We start from the raw sequence: 24,214 nt of genomic DNA on the forward strand, positions 1-24,214 counted from the left end.
AGTTTGCAGATGACACAAAACTTGGAAATGTAGTAAACAATGTGGAGGATATAACAGACTTCAGGAGGGCATAGACAGACTGGTGAAATGGGCAGATACATGGCAGATGAAATTTAAAGCAGAGCAGTGTGAAGTGACGCATTTTGGTAGGAAGAATGAGGAGAGGCAATATAAATTAAATGGGACAATTTTAAAGGGGGTGCAGGAACAGAGACCTGGGGGTGCACATACACAAATCTTTGAAGGTGGCAGGACAAGTTGAGAAGGCTGTTAAAAATGCATATGGATCCTGGGCTTTATTAGTAGAGGCATAGAGTACAAAAGTAAGGAAGTTATGCTAAACCTTTACAAAACACTCGTTAGGCCTCAGCTGGAGAATTGTGTTCAATTCTGGGCACCACACTTTAGGAAGGATGTCAGGGCCTTAGAGAGGATGCATAAGAGAGTTACCAGAATGGTACCAGGGATAAGGGGCTACAGTTATGTGGATAGACTGGAGAATCTGGAGTTGTTCTCCTGGGAACAGAGAAGACTAAGGGGAGGTTTGATGGAGGTATTCAAAATCATGAACGGTTTTGACAGAGTAAATAAGGAGAAACTGTTGCCAGTGGCAGAATGGTAACCAGAGGACACAGATTTAAGGTGATCGGCAAAAGAGCCAGAGGCAACACGAGGAAACATTTTTTTTACAACTCGCTGTGTAATGATCTGGAACGCACTGCCTGAAAGGGTGGTGGAAGCAGATTCAATAGTAACTTTCAAAAGGGAATTGGGTAAACACTTAAAGGGAAAAAAATTACAGGGCTATGAGGAATGAGCAGGGGAATGGGATTAATTCGATACCTCTTTCAAAGAGCCGGCACAGGCATGATGGGCTGAATAGCCTCTTCCTGTGCTGTACCTACTATGATTTCAGTCCAGCAAAACAGAAAATGAACTGCTCAATCGGGTCTTAAACGCTGAAGGGCAAAATGTCCTGCCAACGGGAACTGGCTGCTAAGATCCGCCACTCATTAAATGCATGGCACAACTTCCCTCATCTGCTTTCCCACCAGTGGAGAAATAATATTCAAATATGGGCATAATGGTGCAGCCCTCGATATTCCTGATTTCCCACCCAGAATTAGGTCCACCCATTTAACAGGCTTATTGTCTGTTGGAAAACATGCTCTTAAAAGTGGTCATATTTTTCATCCCCCAGCTATTCCACTGCAAGACAAGGGAATTTGCTCTCAATGTCCCACTGTAGCACACCCAATTTCCTTCTGTTGCAGTGGGAGGCTCCCTCTTGGCGGTGGGAATTCTGTTGACAGTTCGCCCTACATGCCTACTTAACCCTAATGCAGAATAATGGGCCAATTTATGCCAAGGTCAGTGGGGTGGGCTACCTTGTCACTTAGATATTGTAACTTTTATCATCATCTACACCGACAGACATGTGTCCAACCTGCAGCCTGCCCTGAACATACATCATGTAATGAAACGTACATGATGCAGTCAGGATACATTGAAAGGATTTGCTGTGAAGCCCAGTCAAGATTTCCGTGACAGTTCCAGATGTAAGCTGCAGTATGTCCCTGCATCATGCTTGCTGTAGGGCCATGCTTGCGAAGCACTTAAAGGTTTAAGAGGGAAAATTAGTTAAATAATTGTAAGTTCTGAGGAAAGACTTTGTAGCGTGCATACTTGGGAAGGACTTCTATAGATGTTATTATCCTGAAGCACAAAAGTAACTTTTAAACGGCAAAAGGCAATCACTGTAATGGGCCTACATCACAGATAAAAGACTGATGTCCTGTGTTTACCAGCTTACAGAGACAATCATATAGCAGTTCCTGACTGCCGACATAGTGGTACATGAATGGTGGTGGACAATTAAACAATTAACAGGAGGAGGAGGCTCCGTGAGCATCCCCATCCTCAACGATGAAAGAGCCCAACACGTGAGTGCAAAACGCAAGGCTGAAGCATTTGGCAGAAGTGCCGAGTGGATGATCCATCTCGGCCTCCTTCCGATATCCCCACCATCACAGAAGCCAGTATTCAGCCTATTCAATTCACTCCACGTGATATCAAGGAACGGCTGAGTGCACTGGATACAGCAAAGGATATGGGCCCCGACAACATCCTGGCTGTAGTGCTGAAGACTTGTGCTCTAGAACTAGCCGCGCCTCTAGCCAAGCTGTTCCAATACAGCTACAACATTGGCATCTACCCGACAATGTGGAAAATTGCCCAGGTATGTCTTGTTCACAAAAAGCAGGACAAATCCAATCCGGCCAATTACTGCCCCATCAGTCTACTCTCAATCATCAGCAAAGTGATGGAAGGTGTCGTCAACAACGCTATCAAGCGGCACTTACTCACCTGCTCACCGATGCTCAGTTTGGGTTCTGCCAGGACCACTTGGCTTCAGACCTCATTACAGCCTTAGTCCAAACATGAACAAAAAAGCCAAATTCCAGAGGTGAGGTGAGAGTGACTGCCCTTGTCATCAAGGCAGCATTTGACAGAGTGTGACATCAAGGAGCCCTAGTAAAATTGAAGTCAATGGGAATCAAGGGGAAAACTCTCCAGTGGCCGGAGTCATAACTAGCACAAAAGGAAGATGGGTAGTGGTTGTTGAAGGCCAATCATCTCAGCCCCAGGACAATGCTGCAGGAGTTCCTCAGGGCAGTGTCCTAGGCCCAACCATCTTCAGCTGCTTCATCAATGACCTTCCCTCCATCAAAAGGTCAGAGGTGGGGATGTTCGCTGATCATTGCACAGTGTTCAGTTCCATTTGCAATACCTTAGATAATGAAACAGTCCGTGCCTGCATGCAGCAAGATTTGGACAACATCCAGGCTTGGGCTGATGAGTGGCAAGTAACATTCACGCCAGATAAGTGGCAGGCAATGACCATCTCCAACAAGAGACAGTCTAACTACCTCCCCTTGACATTCAACGGCATTACCATTGCCAAATCCCGCACCATCAACATCCTGAGAGTCACCGTTGACCAGAAACTTAACTGGACCAGCCATATAAATACTGTGCCTACAAGAGCAGGTCAGAAGCTGGGTATTCTGCGGCGAATGACTCACCTCCCGACTCCCCAAAGCTTTTCCACCATCTACAAGGCACAAGTCAGGAGTGTGATGGAATACTCTCCACTTGCTTCAATGAGTGCAGCTCCAACAACACTCAAGAAACTCAACGCCATCCAGGACAAAGCAGCCCGCTTGATTGGCACACCATCCACCACCTTAAACATTCACTCCCTCCACTATGGCTGCAGTGTGTACCATCTACAAGATGCACTGTAGCAACTTGCTAAGGTTTCTTCGACAGTACCTCCCAAACCTGGGATCTCTACCACATAGAAGAACAAGAGTAGCAGGTGCACGGGAACACCACCACCTGCACGTTCCCCTCCAAGTTACACACCATCCTGACTAGGAAATATATCGCTGGGTCAAAATCTTGAACTCCCTACCTAACAGCACTGTGGGAGAACCTTCACCACAGCGGTTCAAGATGGCGGCTCACCACCACCTTCTCAAGGGCAATTAGGGATGGGCAATAAAAATGCTGGCCTTGCCAGCGATGCCCACATCCCATGAATGAATAAAATAAAAAACATTTAGTTATAATAAAGGCAGCATCACATGGTGAACATCATTTTACAGTAACCACTGTTCACAAAAGTCTCATTGGAAAATTTTGACTAATGTGTTACAATAAAGATTCTAGTGCTAAAGAGTTAATGGAATATTTATTGTAAAATAATATTACAATATAATCAAGAACACATTCACTAATTTGTCTCCATGAGGAATTAACCGAACCATGGCTCAGTTGGTAGCACTCTCGCCTGAGTCAGTAGGTTGTGGGCTCAAGACTTGAGCACATAATCCAGGCTGACAGCCCAGTGCAGTACTATCAGATGAAATGTTAAACCGAGGCCCCATCTGCCCTCTCAGGTGGACGTAAAAGATCCCATGGCCCTATTAAAAGAACAGCACGGGAGTTCTCCAGTCTAATATTTATTCCTCAACTAACTCCTAAAAACAGATGATCTGGTCATTATCACATTGCTGTTTGTGGGAGTTTGCTTTGCTGCTGTATTTCCTACATTCCACTTCATTGGCTGTAAAGCACTTTGGGACGTCCTGAGGTTATGAAAGGCGCGATATAAATACAAGTCTGTCTTTCTTTTTGCGAAATTCCCCACTGTCAGTTTTAGCAGTCAAATGCATTCTTTTACTGTTTATCTAGGTGTATATATTTTTTAAAATCCTTTTGCCAATTGAAATGTTTTCTAAAATTTGATAATGTTTCTGGGGTTCATTTCTAGAAGAATAGAATACAAAAGCACGGAGATAATGTTAAATTTATATAGTACCTTGGATAGACCAAACTTGGGATCACTGGGTGCAGTTCTAATCTCCATATTGCAAAAAGGAAATTGGAGCACTGGAAAAACTACAGAAAAAAAAATTATAAGAATGTTAGCAGAATTGAGAGTTTGTAGCTATCGGGGAAGATTGAGTAGGATGCAGCTTTTTTCTCTGGAAAAGAGAGGGCTAAGAGGAGGCCGGATGGTGGTCTTTAAAATTATGAAGGGGTTCAATATGATAGATGTGGAAAAACTGTTTTCAATTGTGGGTGTGTCCAGAGCAAGGGAGCATAAATATAAGATAGCCACCAACAGATCAAATAAAGAATTTAGGAAGAATTTCTTTACACAGAGTGGTGAGAATGTGAAACATGTAATCACAGAGTGGTTGTCACAGTGATTCAAGGAAATAACACTGACACATTTAAGGGGAGGCTTGATGCATAAATGAGAGAGAAGGGAATAGAGGAATATGAGGGCAGGATGAAAAAAGGTAATTGGAGTGGGAGGAGATTTGTGTGGAGTATGAACATTAGCATAGACCAGTTGGGTAGAATGGCCTATTTCTGTGCTGTAGATTCTATGTAATGTAATTCAATCCTTTCTTCAGCTTTTTAAAAAAAAAATGATTTTTGACTTCTATAACACTATTAAATGCATTATATTTATTGTAAATTAAAAGCAGTTTTAATTTGTTCACCTCTATTATAAGTTACTGTTATATTGACACCGAGAATCTGTTTTGGATTGCTGCGTCCATTATCTTATTATTCCAAGGATCACATATACACCTGATGTCAATTTTTTTTCCAACAGTATCAGCAAGTCAGACTTGGTATGACAGGAAACAATCCATCTGGGAAAAAAACAAAAACGACATACAGATACAGTGGGATTTGTGCTGAAATATTGCAATAAGATGAATTCCACAAGGAGGGACTTTGACATTTTTACTGTTGATAGCTTTCCCTGTAATAATGGTCCCAGGTGGGGTATATTTAAAATTCTTGACTGCAAAATACAGTTACAATCAGTTACTTCAAATAACATGTACTACCTACAATCATATTTACTTGGAAACCTGGCCAAAATGTTTATATGTACATGAATGTGTCAGTCACTGAAACAGATAGGAAAATCAAACGGAAGTACTATTTATTCAGCGTACTCTTCTCAACTATCTCTTAAAAGACATACTTGTTTATCATGTTTGATTTTTGTATCCTCAGAAGCAAACAATGCACCTCCACTATCCTCTAGAACTGCTCTACTAAGTTAGGCCACGAGACTGCAACAGCTCCAGTTACTTCAAAGGGAGCAGCACTCAGGAGAGCCACATGACCTTCGGCAGGCCTCTACCAACTCCTTATCACATAATATCAGTTCCCCATTAGCAGTCCAATGCTTTTTTCTATTTACCTATTTTGTATATATTTGAAAAATCCTTTTGATGCTTGAAATGTTTTCTACAATTTGATAATACCTAGTAAAATTGAAGTCAATGGGAATCAAGTGGAAAACTCTCCAGTGGCTGAAGTCATACCAAGCACAAAGGAAGATGGTAGTGGTTGTTGGAGGCCAATCATCTCAGCCCCAGGACATTGCTGCAGGAGTTCCTCAGGGCAGTGTCCTGGGCCCAACCATCTACAGCTGCTTCATCAATGACCTTCCCTCCATCATAAGGTCAGAAATGGGGATGTTCGCTGATGATTGCAGTGTTCAGTTCCATTCGCAACCCCTCAGATAATGAAGCAGTCTGTGCCCGCATGCAGCAAGACCTGGACAACATTCAGGCTTGGGCTGATAAGTGCCAGGCAATGACCATCTCCAACAAGAGAGAGTCTAACTAACTTCCCTTGACATTCAACGGCGTTACTATCGCTGAATCCCCCACCATCAATATCCTGGGGGTCACCATTGACCAGAAACTTAACTGGACCAGCCACATAAATACTGTGGCTACAAGAGCAGATCAGAGGCTGAGTATTCTGCGGCAAGTGACTCAGCTCCTGACTCCCAAAGCCTTTCCACCATCTACAAGGCACAAGTCAAGAGTGTGATGAGCGCAGCTCCAACAACACTCAAGAAGCTCGACACCATCCAGGACAAAGCAGCCCGCTTAATTGGCACCCCATCCACCACCTTAAATATTCACTCCATCCACCACCGGCGCACCGTGGCTGCAGTGTGTACCATCTACAAGATGCACTGCAACAACTTGCCATGGCTTCTTCGACAGCACCTCCCAAACCCGCGACCTCTACCACCTAGAAGGACAAGGGCAGCAGGCGCATGGGAACACCACCACCTGCATGTTCCCCTCCAAGTCACACACCATCCCGACTTGGAAATATATCGCCGTTCCTTCATCATCGCTGGGTCAAAATCCTGGAATTCCCTACCTAACAGCACTGTGGGAGAACCTTCACCACACGGACTGCAGCGGTTCGAGAAGGCGGCTCACCACCACCTTCTCAAGGGCAATTAGGGATGGGCAATAAATGCTGGCCTTACCAGTGATGCCCACATCCCATGAACGAATAAAAAAAAATACTTTTTCCTTTAGCTTCTTTTTGGAAAAAAGTGCTATTTGTTACATTCTGTAATTTTATGATTTTCTCTCCTCCATACTATTTGTATTTTAAATGGCTTGTTGTTTATACTACTCTTCACATTGGCATTTTGCCCTTTTAGGTGTTTTAACTTCACAAAGATGAATTCTGATCAGAAGCTCCAGTCAGCTAATATAAAAATTGTGCAATGAGTTGCAACATTTCATTTCAAAATGCATTAGCAAGTCCTACATCAAGCTCTGCCTATAGCAAATGCCATTATAAAAAATGTCAACAATGGCTGCAGCACCTGTTATGCCTCTAGGGATAAAGTTGGCAGCTACAACAGCCGATACATAGTTTGACCGTCCTCCCCACTGAGCAACATATACACACACAAACACACCACCCCCCTCTCTGGCCCATAGTGCTCCACCACACAGAATATAACAATGAGCACTGGGAAACTATTCCCCTTCAGTATTAATTATCCAAGCATCATCGCCCCCTACTCTCCTTTTCCCATCCCCTCAACCAGCTTCCACATCTCTCTTCTCTCCCCATTCTCCCTTTTCCATCCCCATCCACCTCTTTCATCCTAGTCCTCTCCTCCACCCCCCTCCATTTTCTATCTTCCTCTCCCCCTGCTCTCTTCCTCTCCCATCCTCTCTTAACTTTCCTACCTCTTCCCTCATCAGTATCCCCCCACCCTCTAACCGTACTTGACCTGAATACTGCACTTGATCTCGACTCCCCACGTGCAATGTCACAGATCAACTGGTTTCTTTAAATGTTTTCTACTTTTCCAATGTAGATTTATTATGCATGTTAGAGTTTTAAGTCAAATTTCTTTAATTTATTTTGCAATCCTACAAAGCCTGTTATTTTGAAGTTCAATATTTTTGTGCTACTAACCTATCAATATAAAATAATGACCATTTTACATCTGATGATATGATGATCTTTGGCTTCTAGATGTTCCCTAACTTTTAAACTCCTTACCATATTTGGATCATTTCCAGTCAATAGTTTAAATAGCCTCTGACATTGTTGGCTGTTCAACAAGTGGTGTGAGAAAGCAATCCAGTACAATTCCAGGGAATGTGCATCTTTTCTCAGCGTTCAAAGGATATTGAAGGGAAAAATTCCAGGAGCTACTAAGCTTTAGCAACTGTGCAAATAAATTAAAAATGGAAGCTTTTATACTAAATAATGTCTTTAGTTCTTTGAATAGTTAAATAATCTAATGTTCCTTATTTCTTTCAATTCAATATACAATAGGAGTAAATTGAAGTATTCCAAGGGCATACATTATCATGCTAGTCTTCAACATCACAGAAACAAAGCTCGTCACTCCAAGCTGTCAAATCGGTAATGCTTTGATAAAACGTAAACATCTATCAAGATTACAGTCTTGCAGATGGCCTCAAGAACAGTCTCTCAGAAAGCATGTTGACCCAAGAGGCCTATGCGTGAGTATATTAATCTATAACTATCTCCTGGTGGATTGAAGGTATACTCCAATACCCAATTTGCAAACCTCAGTTTAGAAATAGATTTGCTTTAAATCTTGTTCCCAAAGGGAGGAAATAATTCAATCTCCATCTCAACTCATCTTGCTCTCTCCCCTGAGTTCACTATCCTCCTATCCTCCCCTAATCTCTCCTTCCATATAAACTCCCCTACCCATATTCACGGCCACCCCCTCCACCTTGCCATCTCACGTGGCCTCTCCACTCCCATTGTGTCAAGGCTATCTCTGATCACTTCCTTGTATCCCTCTCCACCCACATCCCTCTTCCTCCCTCCCAATCCCATTTCCTTCATTGTACGCCACTGGTAAAAAGTCTCCCCCAAGTCACTTAAAACGGCACTTTCAAATTCCCAACTGTCTAGCCTTTGGCCCTCCGTTCACCACGACATTTCTGAAGCTACCGATCTGCTTAATCACACCCTCACCTCCACCTTTGATGCCCTTGTCCTCATTAAAACCATTACTCTCTCTTACTCTGGCTGTTCCCCCTGGAATGGCCCTCATCTCTGCTCTCAAGTCCAAGGGACGCAGACTTGAATGTTTATGGTGGACAACTGGTTTAGCCATTCATTGCCAAATCTGGCTGGACCACATAAAGCACTATTGGGTCCTGCTCTCCTCTGCTAAAACTGCTCACTATTCCAGGATCATCCTGCGAAGCACCTTGGGATGTTTTGCTATGTTAAAGGCGCTTTATAAATGCAAGTAGTTGTTGTTGTTCCCAAAGGGAGGAAATAATTCTCTGAGTTGTTGAAAATGTTTCATCCTATTTATATAAATGGCTAATGCTCTGTGCACATGAACTAAAAGGTATTGGGGTAAATTTTACTTTGTGAGATAATGTAAAACGTGTGATAGCGAATTGGCAATGACCATCTCCAACAAGAGAGAGTCCAACCACCTCCTCTTGACATTCAACGGCATTACCATCGCCAAATTCAGCACCATCAACATCCTGGGGGTCACCATTGACCAGAAACTTAACTGGACCAGTCACATAAATAATGTGGCTCCAAGAGCAGGTCAGAGGCTGGGTATTCTGCAGCGAATGACTCAGCTCCTGACTCCCAAAGCCTTTCCACTATCTACAAGGCACAAGTCAGGAGTGTGATGGAATACTCTCCACTTGCTTTGATAAGCGCAGCTCCAACAATACTCAAGAAGCTCAACACCATCCAGGACAAAGCAGCCTGCTTAATTGGCACCCCATCCACCACCTTAAATATTCACTCCCTCCACCACCAGCGCACCGTGGCTGCAGTGTGTACCATCTACAAGATGCACTGCAACAACTTGCCATGGCTTCTTCGACAGCACCTCCCAAACCCACGACCTCTACCACCTAGAAAGACAAGGGCAGCAGGTGCATGGGAACACCACCACCTGCATGTTCCCCTCCAAGTCATACATCATCCCGACTTGGAAATATATCGCTGTTCCTTCATCGTCGCTGGGTCAAAATCCTGGAACTCCCTTCCTAACAGCACTGTGGGAGAACCTTCACCGCACGGACTGCAGCGGTTCAAGAAGGCGGCTCACTACCACCTTCTCAAAAGCAATTAGGGATGGGCAATAAATGCTGACCTTGCCAGCGACACCCACGTCTCATGAATGAATAAAAAAAAAGTGGTGACTATCGTTAAGCAACCTTCTGAAGGAGGAGATCCAGAGCAATGAGACCATCCTGACCCTGGGATGTGGAAATAGCTGAATGAGTAACGGTATGTTCATGAGCGGGTACAGATCGAACACAAACATTGATTTCTCAGCCATCTGCTTTGAGAAAATGGCTACCAAATATGCCTCCTGCTCAGGTTAGTCGCATTCTGTATTTCCAGTACATTTGCACAGCCTCATTTTCAGAAGCAGCTTTACACCGGAAGGGACTACAGATGGTCATCCGTGCCTTAGTTACCTCTAGACTTGACTATTCCAATGCTCTGCCCATCTTCCACCCTCCATATACGTGAGCTCATCCAAAACTCTACTGCCTGTATCCTAACTTATACCTAGTCCTGTTCACCCATCACCCCCGTGCTCGCTGACCTACATTGGCTCCCAGTCCGGAAACACCTAGATTTTAAATTTCTCATCCTTGTTTTCAAATCCCTCCATGGCCTCGCCCCTCCCTATCTCTGTAACCTCTTCCAGTCCTATGAGATCTCTGCACTCCTCCAATTCTTGCCTTTTGCGCATCCCCAATTTTAATCACTTCACCACTGGCGGCCATGCTTCCAGCTGCTTAGGCCCTAAGCTCTGGAATTCCCTCCCTAAACCTCTCCGCCTCTCTTTTCTCCTGTAAGACACTCCTTAAACCTACCTCACCTGTCCTAATATCTTATGTGGCTCGGTGTCAAATTTTGTTTGATAACGCTCCTGTGAAGCGCCTTGGGATGTTTTACTACATTAAAGGCACTATATAAATGCAAGTAGTTGTTGATGTTCCCAAAGGGAGGAAATAATTCTCTGAGTTGTTGAAAATGTTTCATCCTATTTATATAAATGGCTAATGCTCTAAGCACATGAACTAAAAGATATTGGGGTAGATTTTATTTTGTGCAATAGTGTAAAACAGGAGATAGTGAATTGGCAGCCTGTTTTACATCTCACGATTTTTATTTCCATTGAATTCATTACTACCCAATTTATACTACCGCACAAAGTCAAAATCTACCTCACTGGTTCTGAAAAGCCTCCAACCTTGTTTTCTAATGTAAATAAAACTAAACCAACATATTCCCATTTATACCTCTTCAACATCTGCTTTTAAAAAAAGATACTCAAGGAAATTTTTGCTTCAGCAGCAGCCAACCATTTTAGTTGAAATTTCAGCGTTATTTCTGTACAGGCAAATACTCAGCATAATGTTAGCTTACTTTATTTTGTGACTATTTATTTACAGCTTTTGTATGTGGACAACATACAAAGATGGTTTTGCAACCCAAGAGCATCCTCTCCAATATCCATGGGTTGAAAGCAACTGCCTTAATACATTCTGATCACAGGGGAGAAAAACTTACATTATTATAAACATTGCTATTAACCAATTGTCTTATGATAAAGAATATGTCAGGAATTAAATTTTGCTGATATTCATTGCCCTCTAGCCACACCATCTAATTTTTTAATTGTAAAGTTTGTGATTGACAAACATGATCATACTTTTTAAATAAAGTTGAGATACAAGAATGACCATTTAAATGAATTGGTGTAAAGTTTCTGCTGGGCAATATGTTTCAGTGCTGAATACACTTGCTCTTGTATCCTAAAAAGGTAGTTTCAGTACATTGGTGAAAACTTCAGTAGCAAGGCTTTTCATTATTTCTAAAGCAAAAGTTTTGAATATGTCATTGATAAAGAAAAGTATAAAAGAGTCATTTAACTTCTCATGCTACTTATTCAACATTATTATTGTGTGTGTGTTTTGGAATCGTTTGCCTATATACAAACTACCAAAAGTAGTTAATTGTTTGAAATGCTCAAATATTTTGTTGTAAAAGAACTCTTTATAAATACAAATATCATAATTTATTTTGTACCTTAACTTATGTTGTGGAATTAAGCAAGGTAGGATGAGAACATGTTGAATTCATGATGACATGAATGGTCTGGGTTCTTTCACAGCACCCAGAAAGGCAGAAATACAAAAAACTTGCATTTATATAGTGCCTTTCACGACCTTAGGACATCCCAAAGCACTTTACAGCCAATTAAGTACTTTTTGAAGTGTGGTCACTGTTGTAACGTAGGAAATGCGACAGCCAAATTGCACACAGCAAGCTCCCACAAACAGCAATGTGATAATGACCAGATAATTGGTTTCAATGGTGTTGGTTGAGGGATAAATGTTGGCCAGGACACCGGGGATAACTCCCCTGCTCTTCTTCAAAATAGTGCCATGGGATTGGGCAGACGGGGCCTTGGTTTAACGTCTCATCCGAAAGACGGCACCTCCAACAGTGCAGCACTGGAGTGTCGGCCTAGATTTTGTGTTGGAGTGGGACTTGAATCCACAACCTTCTTACTCAGAGGCGAGAGTGCTACCACAAGCCACGGCTGACGCAAAATAAAGTGACAACATGATGGGATGTGCAAGTGAGAATGCCCCTCCTCATTCTTCAGAGAGTAACAGAATCGATACCTTAACCTCCGGAGCATCCTTCTATCATGCAAACAATGTTACAAATTAACGCGAAGCACGAGTGCAAGTCTAACTCGATCATTGCTACGATTTACACCCATTAGTCACTGGTCTCTAATGCTTTCCTATATTAAGAAATAATAATTTTTAAAAATTTATAATGGAGTAATTATGCATTTATTCCTTTGGGTTAAATATTTTCAATGCAGTGGACCAATAAATCAGGGGTGAAAAACAAAAATTACAAACAAGTGTAAATTATGAATTAACACTTGGCTGCTGCTTGCAACATTTTAAAAGGTTCCAGGGACATTCACAACTACAAGATAAATTGAATCTCTCAGGAGCGGGAGACCAATCTAGGCCTGCTTTCACTCATATGAGAAACTATCATAACTGATTTGAACTCGTATTGTTCATGAATTATGTGTCTTTCACAGTTGTGAGGCAACAGTGACAACACAGACAATGAGATTTACTGTTATGCTCTATAGTGTAGACTTTGAAAAGTAAAGAAACTGTGTACTTCTGACTCATAGTTTTTACAAGGGAATTTATGCCCATCACGGTGAGATGACTGTGCTGAAAAATATAACACTGCTGTTCTCAGTTATAGTAAGAAGCTGATACAAGTAAAATTCACCGTATACTTTGAGCTTTAACCAGAACTTTAGAAGAATTCCTCCTCCCCATTTAGCAGCAGCCTGACATTTTCAGTTCCCACGCCAGGCATCCTCATAGTCTTTCTGATGACATAAAGATTAGCCAACAAGTGCTGAATTACAGGTATTTTTCGGTTGAGAACTCGTTTCGAGTGCTTCATTCATACTGGAGCACAATTCTATCAGCATCACTCACCTTCTGGTGCATCACCTAAGTGACCATTCTTTATGTACGAGTCAACGTTGTGAATGTGCAATTGACTGGCGGGGGCCGGGGCAGCATCACTGTTGAGCCAAATCCTGCTTTCACACAGTATCCACACATATACATTCCAGTGGAAGTCATGGCTTTATTACCTCTAGACTTGACTATTCCAATGCTTTCCTGGCCAGCCTCCCATCTTCCACCCTCCATAAACTTGGGATCATCCAAAACTCTGCTGCCCATTTCCTACCTCGCAAAAAGTCCCGTTCACCCATCACCTTAGTGTTCGCTGACCTACACTGGCTCCTGGTCTCTGACCCTGCGCATCCCTGATTTTAATCACTCCACCACTGGTGGCCGAGCCTTCAGCTGCCTAGACCCTAAGCTCTGGAATTCCCTCTCTAAACCTCTCCACCTCTCTCTCCTCATTTAAGATGCTCCTTAAAACCTATTTCTTTGACCAAGCTTTTGGTCACCTGTCCTAATACCTCCTTATATGGTTCGGCGTCAAATTTTATTTGATACTCGCTCCTGAAGCACCTTGGGAGGATTTACAATGTTAAAGGAGCTATATAAATGCAAGTAGTTGTTGTAGTGCTTAGGATTGGGAATTTCGGCTGTTATTCTTCTCCCTATCTCAAGAGCACTAAGGATAATAGTTTCCCGACAGCTAGCTTAGCAGAGATCAGGAATCAATCCTGGGATAGTCAGGTTTTTTTTTATATCTCAGCTACACACTGACTTTACCAATTAAACTATATCACAGAAGCATTGCTACAGGAAACATAAATCCATATTTGGCTGGACTGAATTTCCTCCCCACTGCCCGAGGTAAAATCGAAAACTTTAACCCAGTTCAGTACTGCCCAATCTTTCCTCCTCCTGGTTTCCTTGTTACCATGATCGACTCGCTTAACTCCATGTGATATTAAGAAACGGCTGCATGCACTGGATACGGCAAAGGCTATGGGCCCCGACAACATCCCGGCTGTAGTGCTGAAGACTTGTGCTCTAGAACTAGCCGCACCTCTAGCCAAACTGTTCCAGTACAGCTACAACACTGGCATCTACCCTACAATGTGGAAAATTGCCCAGGTCTGTCCTGTCCACAAAAAGCAGGACAAATCCAATCTGGCAAATTACTGCCCCATCTGTCTACTCTCAATCATCAGCAAAGTAATGGAAGGTGTCGTTGACAGTGCTATCAAGCGGCACTTACTCACCGATGCTCAGTTTGGGTTCCGCCAGGACTACTCGGCTCCAGACTTCATTACAGCCTTGGTCCAAACATGGACAAAAGAGCTGAATTCCAGAGGTGAGGTGAGAGTGACTGCCATTGACATCAAGGCAGCATTTGACAGAGTGTGGCACCAACGAGTCCTAGTAAAATTGAAGTCAATGGGAATCAGGGGGAAAACTCTCCAGTGGTTGGAGTCATACCTAGCACAAAGGAAGATGGTAGTGGTTGTTGGAGGCCAATCATCTCAGCCCCAGGACATTGCTGCAGGAGTTCCTCAAGGCAGTGTCCTAGGCCCAACCATCTTCAGCTGCTTCATCAATGACCTTCCCTCCATCATAAGGTCAGAAATGGGGACGTTCGCTGATGATTGCACAGTGTTCAGTTCCATTCGCAATTCCTTAGATAATGAAGCAGTCCGTGCCCGCATGCAGCAAGACCTGGACAACATCCAGGCTTGGGCTGATAAGTGGCAAGTAATATTCGCGCCAGACAAGTGCCAGGCAATGACCATCTCCAACAAGAGAGAGTCTAACCACCTCTCCTTGACATTCAACGGCATTAATATTGCCAAATCCCCCACCATCAACATCCTGGGGGTCACCATTGACCAGAAACTTAACTGGACCAACCACATAAATACTGTGGCTACAAGAGCAGGTCAGAGGCTGGGTATTCTGTGGCGAGTGACTCACCTCCTGACTCCCCAAAGCCTTTCCACCATCTACAAGGCACAAGTCAGGCGTGTGATGGAATACTCTCCATTTGCCTGGATGAGTGCAGCTCCAACAACACTCAAGAAGCTTGACACCATCCAGGACAAAGCAGCCCGCTTGATTGGCACCCCATCCACCACTATAAACATTCACTCCCTTCACCACCAGCACACTGTGGCAAGCAGTGTGTACCATCCACAGGATGCACTGCAGCAACTCGCCAAGGCTTCTTCGACAGCACCTCCCAAACCCACGGCCTCTACAATCTAGAAGGACAAGGGCAGCAGGCACATGGGAACAACATCACCTGCACGTTCCCCTCCAAGTCACACACCATCCCGACTTAGAAATATATCGCTGTTCCTTCATCGTCGCTGGGTCAAAATCCTGGAACTCCCTTCCTAACAGCACTGTGGGAGAACCTTCATCATATGGACTGCAGCGGTTCAAGAAGGAGGCTCACCACCACCTTCTCAAGGGCAATTAGGGATGGGCAATAAATGCTGGCCTCTCCAGCGATGCCCACATCCCATGAACGAATAAAAAAAAATTTTACTCAACACCATTACCTCTCATCCAGGAAATTTTGGTAAGTCAGTCAAATTGTCCAATTTCCAAAAGATGTAGATTATATTTACATATACTCTACCTTTATTTGATAATATATACAGAAATAGCTTGAAGCTGTAGTGATGTTTTATGTTCAGATGATATGAAAATCTTTGGAATGCTTGATTATGTTGCACATTTGGAATTCCCTCCTAACTACCAGACATTTTACATACTATTGCCTCTTTGAAGGTGCTCTCAATTATAGCATTCTCTTGGTTACGGTAAACGATGTACTTGGCTCCCAATTTTATCTTTGAATATGAGGAACTCTTATATGCAAGAGCATCAAGCTTGTCAGGTCAAGATTGCAAGTGCTCAACTGCAGTGATATTAAAAGCAGTATCACTTGGGCTGTGCTGCTGCACTTATCCTTGCGAGCAAAGATTTCAAGCTAATATACCTATTAGAAATTTAAATACCTTGGGACATTTTTCTACGTTAAAAGGCACTATATAAAATGCAAGTTGTTGTTGTCGTCGTCATCTTCAAACAGCACTCTATGTGCTCAGTGGGTACATGCACTGCCTTTTATGTGGTACTGACCAGTACAGAACAAAGGTCCCAGAATCAATCTCTGTGCTGAAATAACAGATCTCATCTAGGGCTACATTAGTGGTGTTACAACTGGCTTCAGTGTTCTAAGGGTAGGGAGGGGCAAGAAAAAGTCACCCAGGGTTCCCACTCCTTATGAGTGCCTCCTATTGAAAAGTCCTATGCTGGATGTTGGGTGAAGGCAGGATTGTGCTCATGATGCCCCCAAATGTTCGAACCATCTGCCAATACTCATTCTTTAAGCTGACATGGAGAATGGCTATTTGGGGGAGGTATTAAGCACGAGTCAGCATATTCAGGAGCAAAAATGGAGAAAATTGGGGGGAAAATGTATCTAGTAGACCTAGGTGATATATGCACAATAGGCCTGACTCCTTAAACAACACTTTAAAAAGCAACGCAGTATACTGAAAACATATCAATAATTATATACAATAAACAAAAAAATGCAATGATTAAGAAAAGAGGCAAATAGTTAGGAAAATACAGCAGTAAACATACATATTACATTGTGTGCGATTTAGTTAAGGCATAGATGGAGGATATGTCTTCATTCATTTATAGTGCCAGACTCCGTCGTTCATGGACTCCAGCCATTCTGAAGCCCAACACTACCTTTAGGTCAAAAAGAGATCAGTCAGTATTCTCCACTATTTTATCCAAAGACTTGTGGAAGTGTAACACTGCCTGGTTGATGCAATAATCCCCTTGCCATGATGGCTTGTCTATCAACACCTGCTGTTCAAGCGCCTGTAGTCTGTACCCTGAAAGAGGTTTGTCCAACTTGCCTTCTTTAATTAGTAGAATTAATTCCTCTGTCCTAGTTATAGTGTAACCTGTGCATTATGGTCACCTATGGGACCTGTCCAATTGGAAAGTACAACAGGTATAAAACAGGTGCCTAAGCGTCCAATATGGCAAGCGCATGCGCACATTCCACACCAGAAGTGCCTGAACCAGGCGTTAGGTCCTTTGCAGATGCAAATAGGCAGCTCAACGCCTGTTTTAGGACTCTTTCCCAAAATTGGGCTGCCCTGAATGTTGCTGGCGTCAGGCCGGCTGCATTTAGGTTAACCAGGTCTACATGCAGGTGTCCACAGCTTGCCCGTCTAATTTAAATTTCGATCTGGCCTCAGGCCCATCTGTCGCGGCGCAGGGATCGTTCCCTGCCCCCAATTCGCCGCTACAGGCCAGTGCTATCCAATTTCTCCCCCATTGTCTGTGAAGCGCTTTGGGACATTTCTGAGAGATGTGACTATAAAACTTCCAAGTCTTACTTTCTTACTGTAACTTACTGCAAATTTTAACCTTTGTATCCATACCAATTTCTACTTCCCCTAACACAACATCCTCCAAGAAATCTGCATTCCCAGTGAAGACAGCAATGTTGCAGATCCACATAGCAATAGAAATTTACAATTATAACACTCACTTGGTTACAGTAAACAATGTGCATGGCTCCCAATTTTATCTTTGAATATGAGGAACTCTTATATGCAAGAGCATCAAGCTTGTCAGATCAAGATTGCAAGTGCTCAACTGCAGTGATATTACAAACAGTATCACTTGGACTGTGCTGCGCTTATCTTTGAGAGGAACGATTTCAAGGTAATATACTTGAGCCTGTCTTTTCCCACAGCCTTGCATCTTCCTCTGCTTTAAATGTTTTTATCCAATTTTCCTTTAAAAGGTGCAATGGGCTCTCCCTCAACCACTTTCCATGGTAAAGCATAACATGCTCCAACAACACTCTTCATAAAAAAAAAATCTAACATCTCTCCGCACTCTCAGTAATAATTTCAAATAGATCAGCACTCGTTACTGACTCCCAAACCAGGGGAAATAGAGTGAATAGGGAAAGACTATCAAAACTCTTAATAACTTAAAAAATTAAATATCCTCTTAGGCTTCTCTACTTCAGTGAAAATAATTTGGTATCTCAAGTCTCTACTTCTAACTATAGTTTCCCCTCCCTCTCATAGAATCATACAGCATAGGAGGCCATTCAGCCCATCGTAATGTACTGGCTCTTAAAAGTGCTATCCAATTAGTCCCACTTCCCTGCTCTGTTCTGCAAATTTCTCCTTTTCAAGTATATATCCAATTCTTTTTGAAAGTTACTATTGAATCTGCTTCCACCAACCTTTCAGGTAGTGCATTCCAGACCGTAACAACTTGTTGCATAAAACAATTTCTTCTCATTTCCCCCCTGGATTTTTTGCCAATTATCTTAAATCTATTTCCTCTGGTTATCAACCCTTCTGCCGGTGGAAACAGTTTTTCCCCATCTACTCTTATCAAAACCCCCTCATAATTTTCAACATCTCTGTTAAATCTCCCCTTAACCTTCTCTGCTCTAAGGAGAACAATCCCAGCTTCTCTAGTCCCTCAACCCTGGAACCATTCTGGTAAATCACCTCTGCACCTCTCCAAGGTTTCGACATCCTTCCTAAAGGGTTGTGCCTTGTCACTCATCATCTTGGTCAATCTACACTGTATACTCTCTACGGCTTTATTGTCCTTTCTCTAATACCACACCCAGGACTGCACATAGAAATCAAAACAGTAGCTGAACCAATGTTTTGTATAAATTCATCATTATTTCTTTACTCCATTTACCCGTATTTATAAAATCCAGAATTCCATTGATCTTTTTTATGGCTTTATCCATCTGCATATACACTTCCAGGAAATTATGTATTTGAACTCTGCTCATCCACACCCTTCAGTATCTTATAATTAAGTGTCCACTCTGGTCATAATCACTGATAAATCATGTGTGACTCGAGACTGTAGATCACTGTACCTATTTAACCCCCCTATATTTCTCCGCCACTTTCAATATCATTGACCACACTGTCTTCCTCCACTGTCGAGCTCCATAAAACCTTTGCTGTTATGGTTCCATTCCTACCTATCCCAACCTACTCACTACATCTCCTCAAAATGTTCTTCCTCCTGTGTTCACGAGGTGACCTCTGTGTGCCTGAAGGCTCCATCCTTTGTCCTCTCCTTTTCATCATCTGCAAGCATGGAGGTCTTTATATGTTTACCAATAACATCCAACTCTATTTCTCCAGCACCACAGGTCTGTTGCTTACTTCATATTGCTTGTCTTGCTTCAAGTCCTGTACAAGGCGCAACTTTATTGAGCTCAATATCAGCAAAATTGAATCTCTCACCAGCACCTACATCATCCAGTGCCAAATCGATCAGCCTCTCTGGCTGTTTATTCAATATTGACGTTCTCTTTGAATCTGATCCATCACTAATACTGCTTATTTCCACCTTTGCAACAATGTGGCCTATTCTTGTACTTCAACCTTTCTGCTATTGGAACCTTCAACGACATCTTCATCTCCAAGGGTCAACTTCTTTAATGTTTTCCTTCAGACCCCCTGCATTTCTGCAGTTCATAAACAAATTCAAAGTTCTCCCACACACCCATTATCCTATTCTTGCCCAGTTCCACTAGCTCCCTTTGCCCCAGCTTATCAAATTAAAGATCCTTCTCCTGGTTTTCAAACCCTTCCATATAATCCACCCTACTTGGAAAATATTCCCCAGCCATATGTCCTAGCCCAAGCCCTATGTTCCTCTCATTCTGAATTACTGTTTGTCCCTGCCCCTCCCCCTCTACCATCAGAAGCTAGCTTTCAGACTTTGCATTCCAACCCTTTGGAACTCTTTACCATGCTACCTCTTTCCCTGCCTTCAAAAGTTAATATTCTGTATAATTGGAAAATTGCAAATGTCACTCCATTATTTAAGAAGCGGGCGGGGGGGGGGAACCAGGTACCTGCAGACCCGTCAGTTATGGGCAAGTTACTGGAGTCTATCAACAGAGACAGAACGATTGAGCACTTGGAGAAGTGTGAGGTAATCAAAGAGAGTTAGCTTTGATTGGTAATGTCTGACCAATCTAGTTGAATTTTTTGAGCAGGTCACTAGCATGGTGGATAGGGGAATGTCTATGAATGTTGTCTATGTGGATTTTCAGAAGGCATTTGATAAGGTTCTGCATAAGAGATTATTAGAAAAAATGAAAGCCCTTGGAATTGGAGGTAACCTTATGATGTGGATTGGTAATTAGTTGGTAGGTAGGAGATGCAGTCGGGGTAAAGGGTATGCTCTCTGATTAGCAGGCTGTGACAAATGGTGTTTCCCAGGGATTTGTACTGGGGTCTCAGTTCTTCACCATATATACTAATAACTTGGATGAAGAGATGGAGAATTGTATATCCATGTTTTCAGATGACACTAAGTTAGGAGACACAGTAAGTTGTCTGAAAACAATGTTTTTTTTGTTAGAGAAGTTATGCTAGAGTGGGGGGTAGAGTACACAGTAGAATGCCCCAGGGATCTAGGTTAGAACCACTACCATTTTTAATTTACATTAACAATTTGGGTTCAGAAACTCAATACAAATGGGTCAAATATGAAGATGATACAAAACCAGGAGGAACTGTGGATTTGGAGGAGGCAGCTCAGAAATTACAAAGTGAGTTGGTAAAAAATACGCAAAATATGCCTTCAAGTCTCCCTAACTTCCCTTACCTCTGGTCTCTCCCCCTGGCAAAGAGTTCTGGGAAAGTCGTTTACAGGAGTACTATGTAAATTTAGATTGTTGTTACTGATCACGTCCAATGCCTTTCTTCTTAATTTGGCATTTCTGGTCCAGAAAATTAGTGACTCTCTGGTCATAACTTCTTTGCTAAAACATCCAGCGCTCTCAGTAAACTTTGAGGTTCCATCCATAATTACTAAAAGAAATTGATACATGTACCTTTACAGAAGTTAAATGTGTTAGTGCCTTTACAAAACTGAATTCTCAGCCAGCTGACAATATAGCAGTAAATGCTGCGTGGAATTCTCTTCCTCCTAAAGTGCACAAATGTCTTTCGAATAGGGAGCACCAATACTAATGTTTCATTTCTGTCTTAAATATCTTTAAAATGAAAAGAACTTTTAGAGGGTACTTGATATCTGCATCAGGCACTAGGTTAACGTGACATTTTAGTTGAAATTTTATGTCCACCTGAGAGCAGATGGGACCTGGGTTTAGCATCTCATCCAAAACAGAATACGATCAGCATAGGTTGGAAGTGTCAATTCTCAGATATGTACTTCCATTTCTCATGAGCAATGTCCTACAGTAACAGTTATCTACATCGCAGTCTGCCAATGAGCATATGGCAACACCACTGATATCTACACTGGTTGCCTCAGTTACATGAGCCATATGCATAATGAGAAACTCTCATGTATGCTTCTGCCGGTACTTAAGGAGCTTATAAGGCACTAAGATGCAGTTAGAGACAGCTTCGACACATTTGGAGAACATCTACAGGCACCCCAGTGCGAGGGAAATTCAGAGGGCTCATATGTGCCCACTGTTCTATGTTCATACAGATTGGTGGGCGTCAAAAGTAAGTGCACTTCAGCAGTGGCATGCATGGAATACCAAAGGCAGCTGATTGGCATTCATGTCAGCAGCTGTTCTGTGCCATCATATATATGTGCATAAGTGACAGTATGCAGCATCTCTGAAAGCAAGGAGCTTTCACTGATTACAGTAAAAGAGACCCATGAGACCGAGGCAGGTGCAGCAGGATCTTGATTTTTAATAACTTAAGATTGCTAGATAGTTTCGGTAAGTGATGTGGGACAACCGGGAAATGTACCATCCAAAATTTTCCTACTAATTACGGGTAATGCTCCATAGTATATTCTGTATGAATTTTTGAGACTATTAAAAACAATGAAACTAATTTATACATAAAGTGCATTGTTACTAAAAGCAGAATTGTTCAATGTTCTGGTTATATTATTAAAACAACCAATGTCATTGATAAATTCCTATTTAATTGAAATTAATCTATTCTTGAATTATTGAATGCTTTAAATTCAAAGTCACTTTATACAAATTAGCACATTTCTATGTTTTTATTTACATTGCTTAATTCAAATTATTGGATAATTCGTTTTTTTTAAAGTGCAAAAAATATCAATAGACTGAATCTCTGAGATTATTGGATACAACAATGTTTCACACATAACTAACATACAGCAAAAATAAAAATTTGATATCAAGGGAAGAAAATGTAATAGGCTCAGGTGTAGGATCAATGGCAATCATAGCCCTCAGCCCATAACCTTGCATCCTCAAAACTAATGGAAAAAGCATGTACATTAGGAAACCGTGATGAAACTTAAAAATAAATCAAAAAATTAATTAATAAAGGAGAGTGCATCTGAAATAGATTTAGAAATTGTAGATCTCCATAGGGTCTATCCTTGGCCCCCTCCTTTTTTTCACCTACATGCTGCCCCTTGGTGACATCATCTGAAGAAATGGGGGGTTAAAATTGGTTAACCCCCGAAAACGGGCATGGCGAATGCGGTGCATTCGTGCTGCCTGGTGATTTCACTGATTGCTGCGTACAGCCAGCACTACCTGCGCTATTGAGTGGCTGCTCACCTGCAGGGGGCCCAGATAGCACGAGTGGCTAGCACCACTTAAAGGCAGCCTGCACCTCAAAAGGGATGGTGCACTGTGGCTGCAGGGAGTGGTGGAAGTCAATAGTGAAGTGAATCTGTGCCGTAATATAGTAAAGCATGGTGATTATGAGAACTCTAATTTTTAATGAGCAACAACTTGGCTGCTCAACGTTTGCAGGACTCTTCTATTTTCAAAATATAATATTTGGGTCCGAACAGAGATCAGAAATCGCACACGTAAAACACAGATGCAGGTCCCATCCTTATGTTTACAAATTGTTGAGTTCCTTCAAAACATTGAATAAAGATTGCTCCAGGCACTACACCCCCCCATCACCCACCTACCAACAAACTCTTTCAATCAGTATTTAACTTTTCCAATCAGAAGCTTCATCTCACCCTCACACATTACCACTGTTGCAAGCTGCACACCCACAACTCACAGGTCACACACACTGGCAGCTATTCAACCATGACAGGCACATCACCCAAACATCTTGCAGGACACTCACCAACACAATTCCCACTTTCTTGCAGGAGAAGGTGGCGTATAACAGAAGGCTTCAAGTGGCTGTGGCGCCAAGGAAAAAGAACCTGGAGTCCTCTCTAAGGATGACAGCATTCCTGTCCCATCCCTGCCACGCTGCCAGTGCCCTTGCTGTTGCCTGTCAGCTAGCCAGCCCACTCCCTGTAGAGTGTTGAAATGTTATTATAAGAACATGGGAACAGGAGTAGGCCATTTAGCCCCTCGAGCCTATTCGGCCATTCAATGAGATCATGGCTGATCTGTGACCTAACTCCATATACCTGCCTTAGCCCCATAACCCTCAATAGCTTTGGTTAACAAAAATCTATCAATCTCACATTTAAAATTAACAATTCAGCTAGCATCAACTGCCGTTTGCGGAAGAGAGTTCCAAACTTCTACCATCCTTTGCGTGTAGAAGTGTTTCCTAACTTCACTCCTGAAAGTCCTGGCTCTAATTTTTAGGCTATGTCCCCTAGTCCCAGTATTCAAGTATAGGAGACCTCCAAAAACAGGTACAAACGCATCAGCAGCCAGAAGCAATAATCCAGCAACTAACCTGTAATTCCTGCATGATCACTTTAAATAGCACTGG

At 42.4% G+C, this 24,214-nt stretch overlaps 1 protein-coding gene across 3 annotated transcripts in view; it reads right to left on the reverse strand.

Annotated features, from left to right (window-relative positions):
- Nucleotides 1-24,214, reverse strand: part of sh3yl1 (SH3 and SYLF domain containing 1) — a 197,930-nt gene that overhangs the window by 57,896 nt on the left and 115,820 nt on the right. The window contains exon 10 of one of the 3 annotated variants that reach the window (XM_067984196.1): nucleotides 5,119-5,237. The exons of the other annotated variants lie outside the window; for them this stretch is intronic. Coding sequence (XP_067840297.1) covers nucleotides 5,200-5,237 — 38 coding nt within the window. The 3' untranslated portion in view covers nucleotides 5,119-5,199. Of the gene's footprint in view, nucleotides 1-5,118; nucleotides 5,238-24,214 lie in introns of those variants that run through there. 3 annotated transcript variants of the gene reach the window in all.

This window comes from Heptranchias perlo, chromosome 5 (assembly GCF_035084215.1).
Source record: "Heptranchias perlo isolate sHepPer1 chromosome 5, sHepPer1.hap1, whole genome shotgun sequence".
Lineage (NCBI taxonomy): Eukaryota > Metazoa > Chordata > Chondrichthyes > Hexanchiformes > Hexanchidae > Heptranchias > Heptranchias perlo.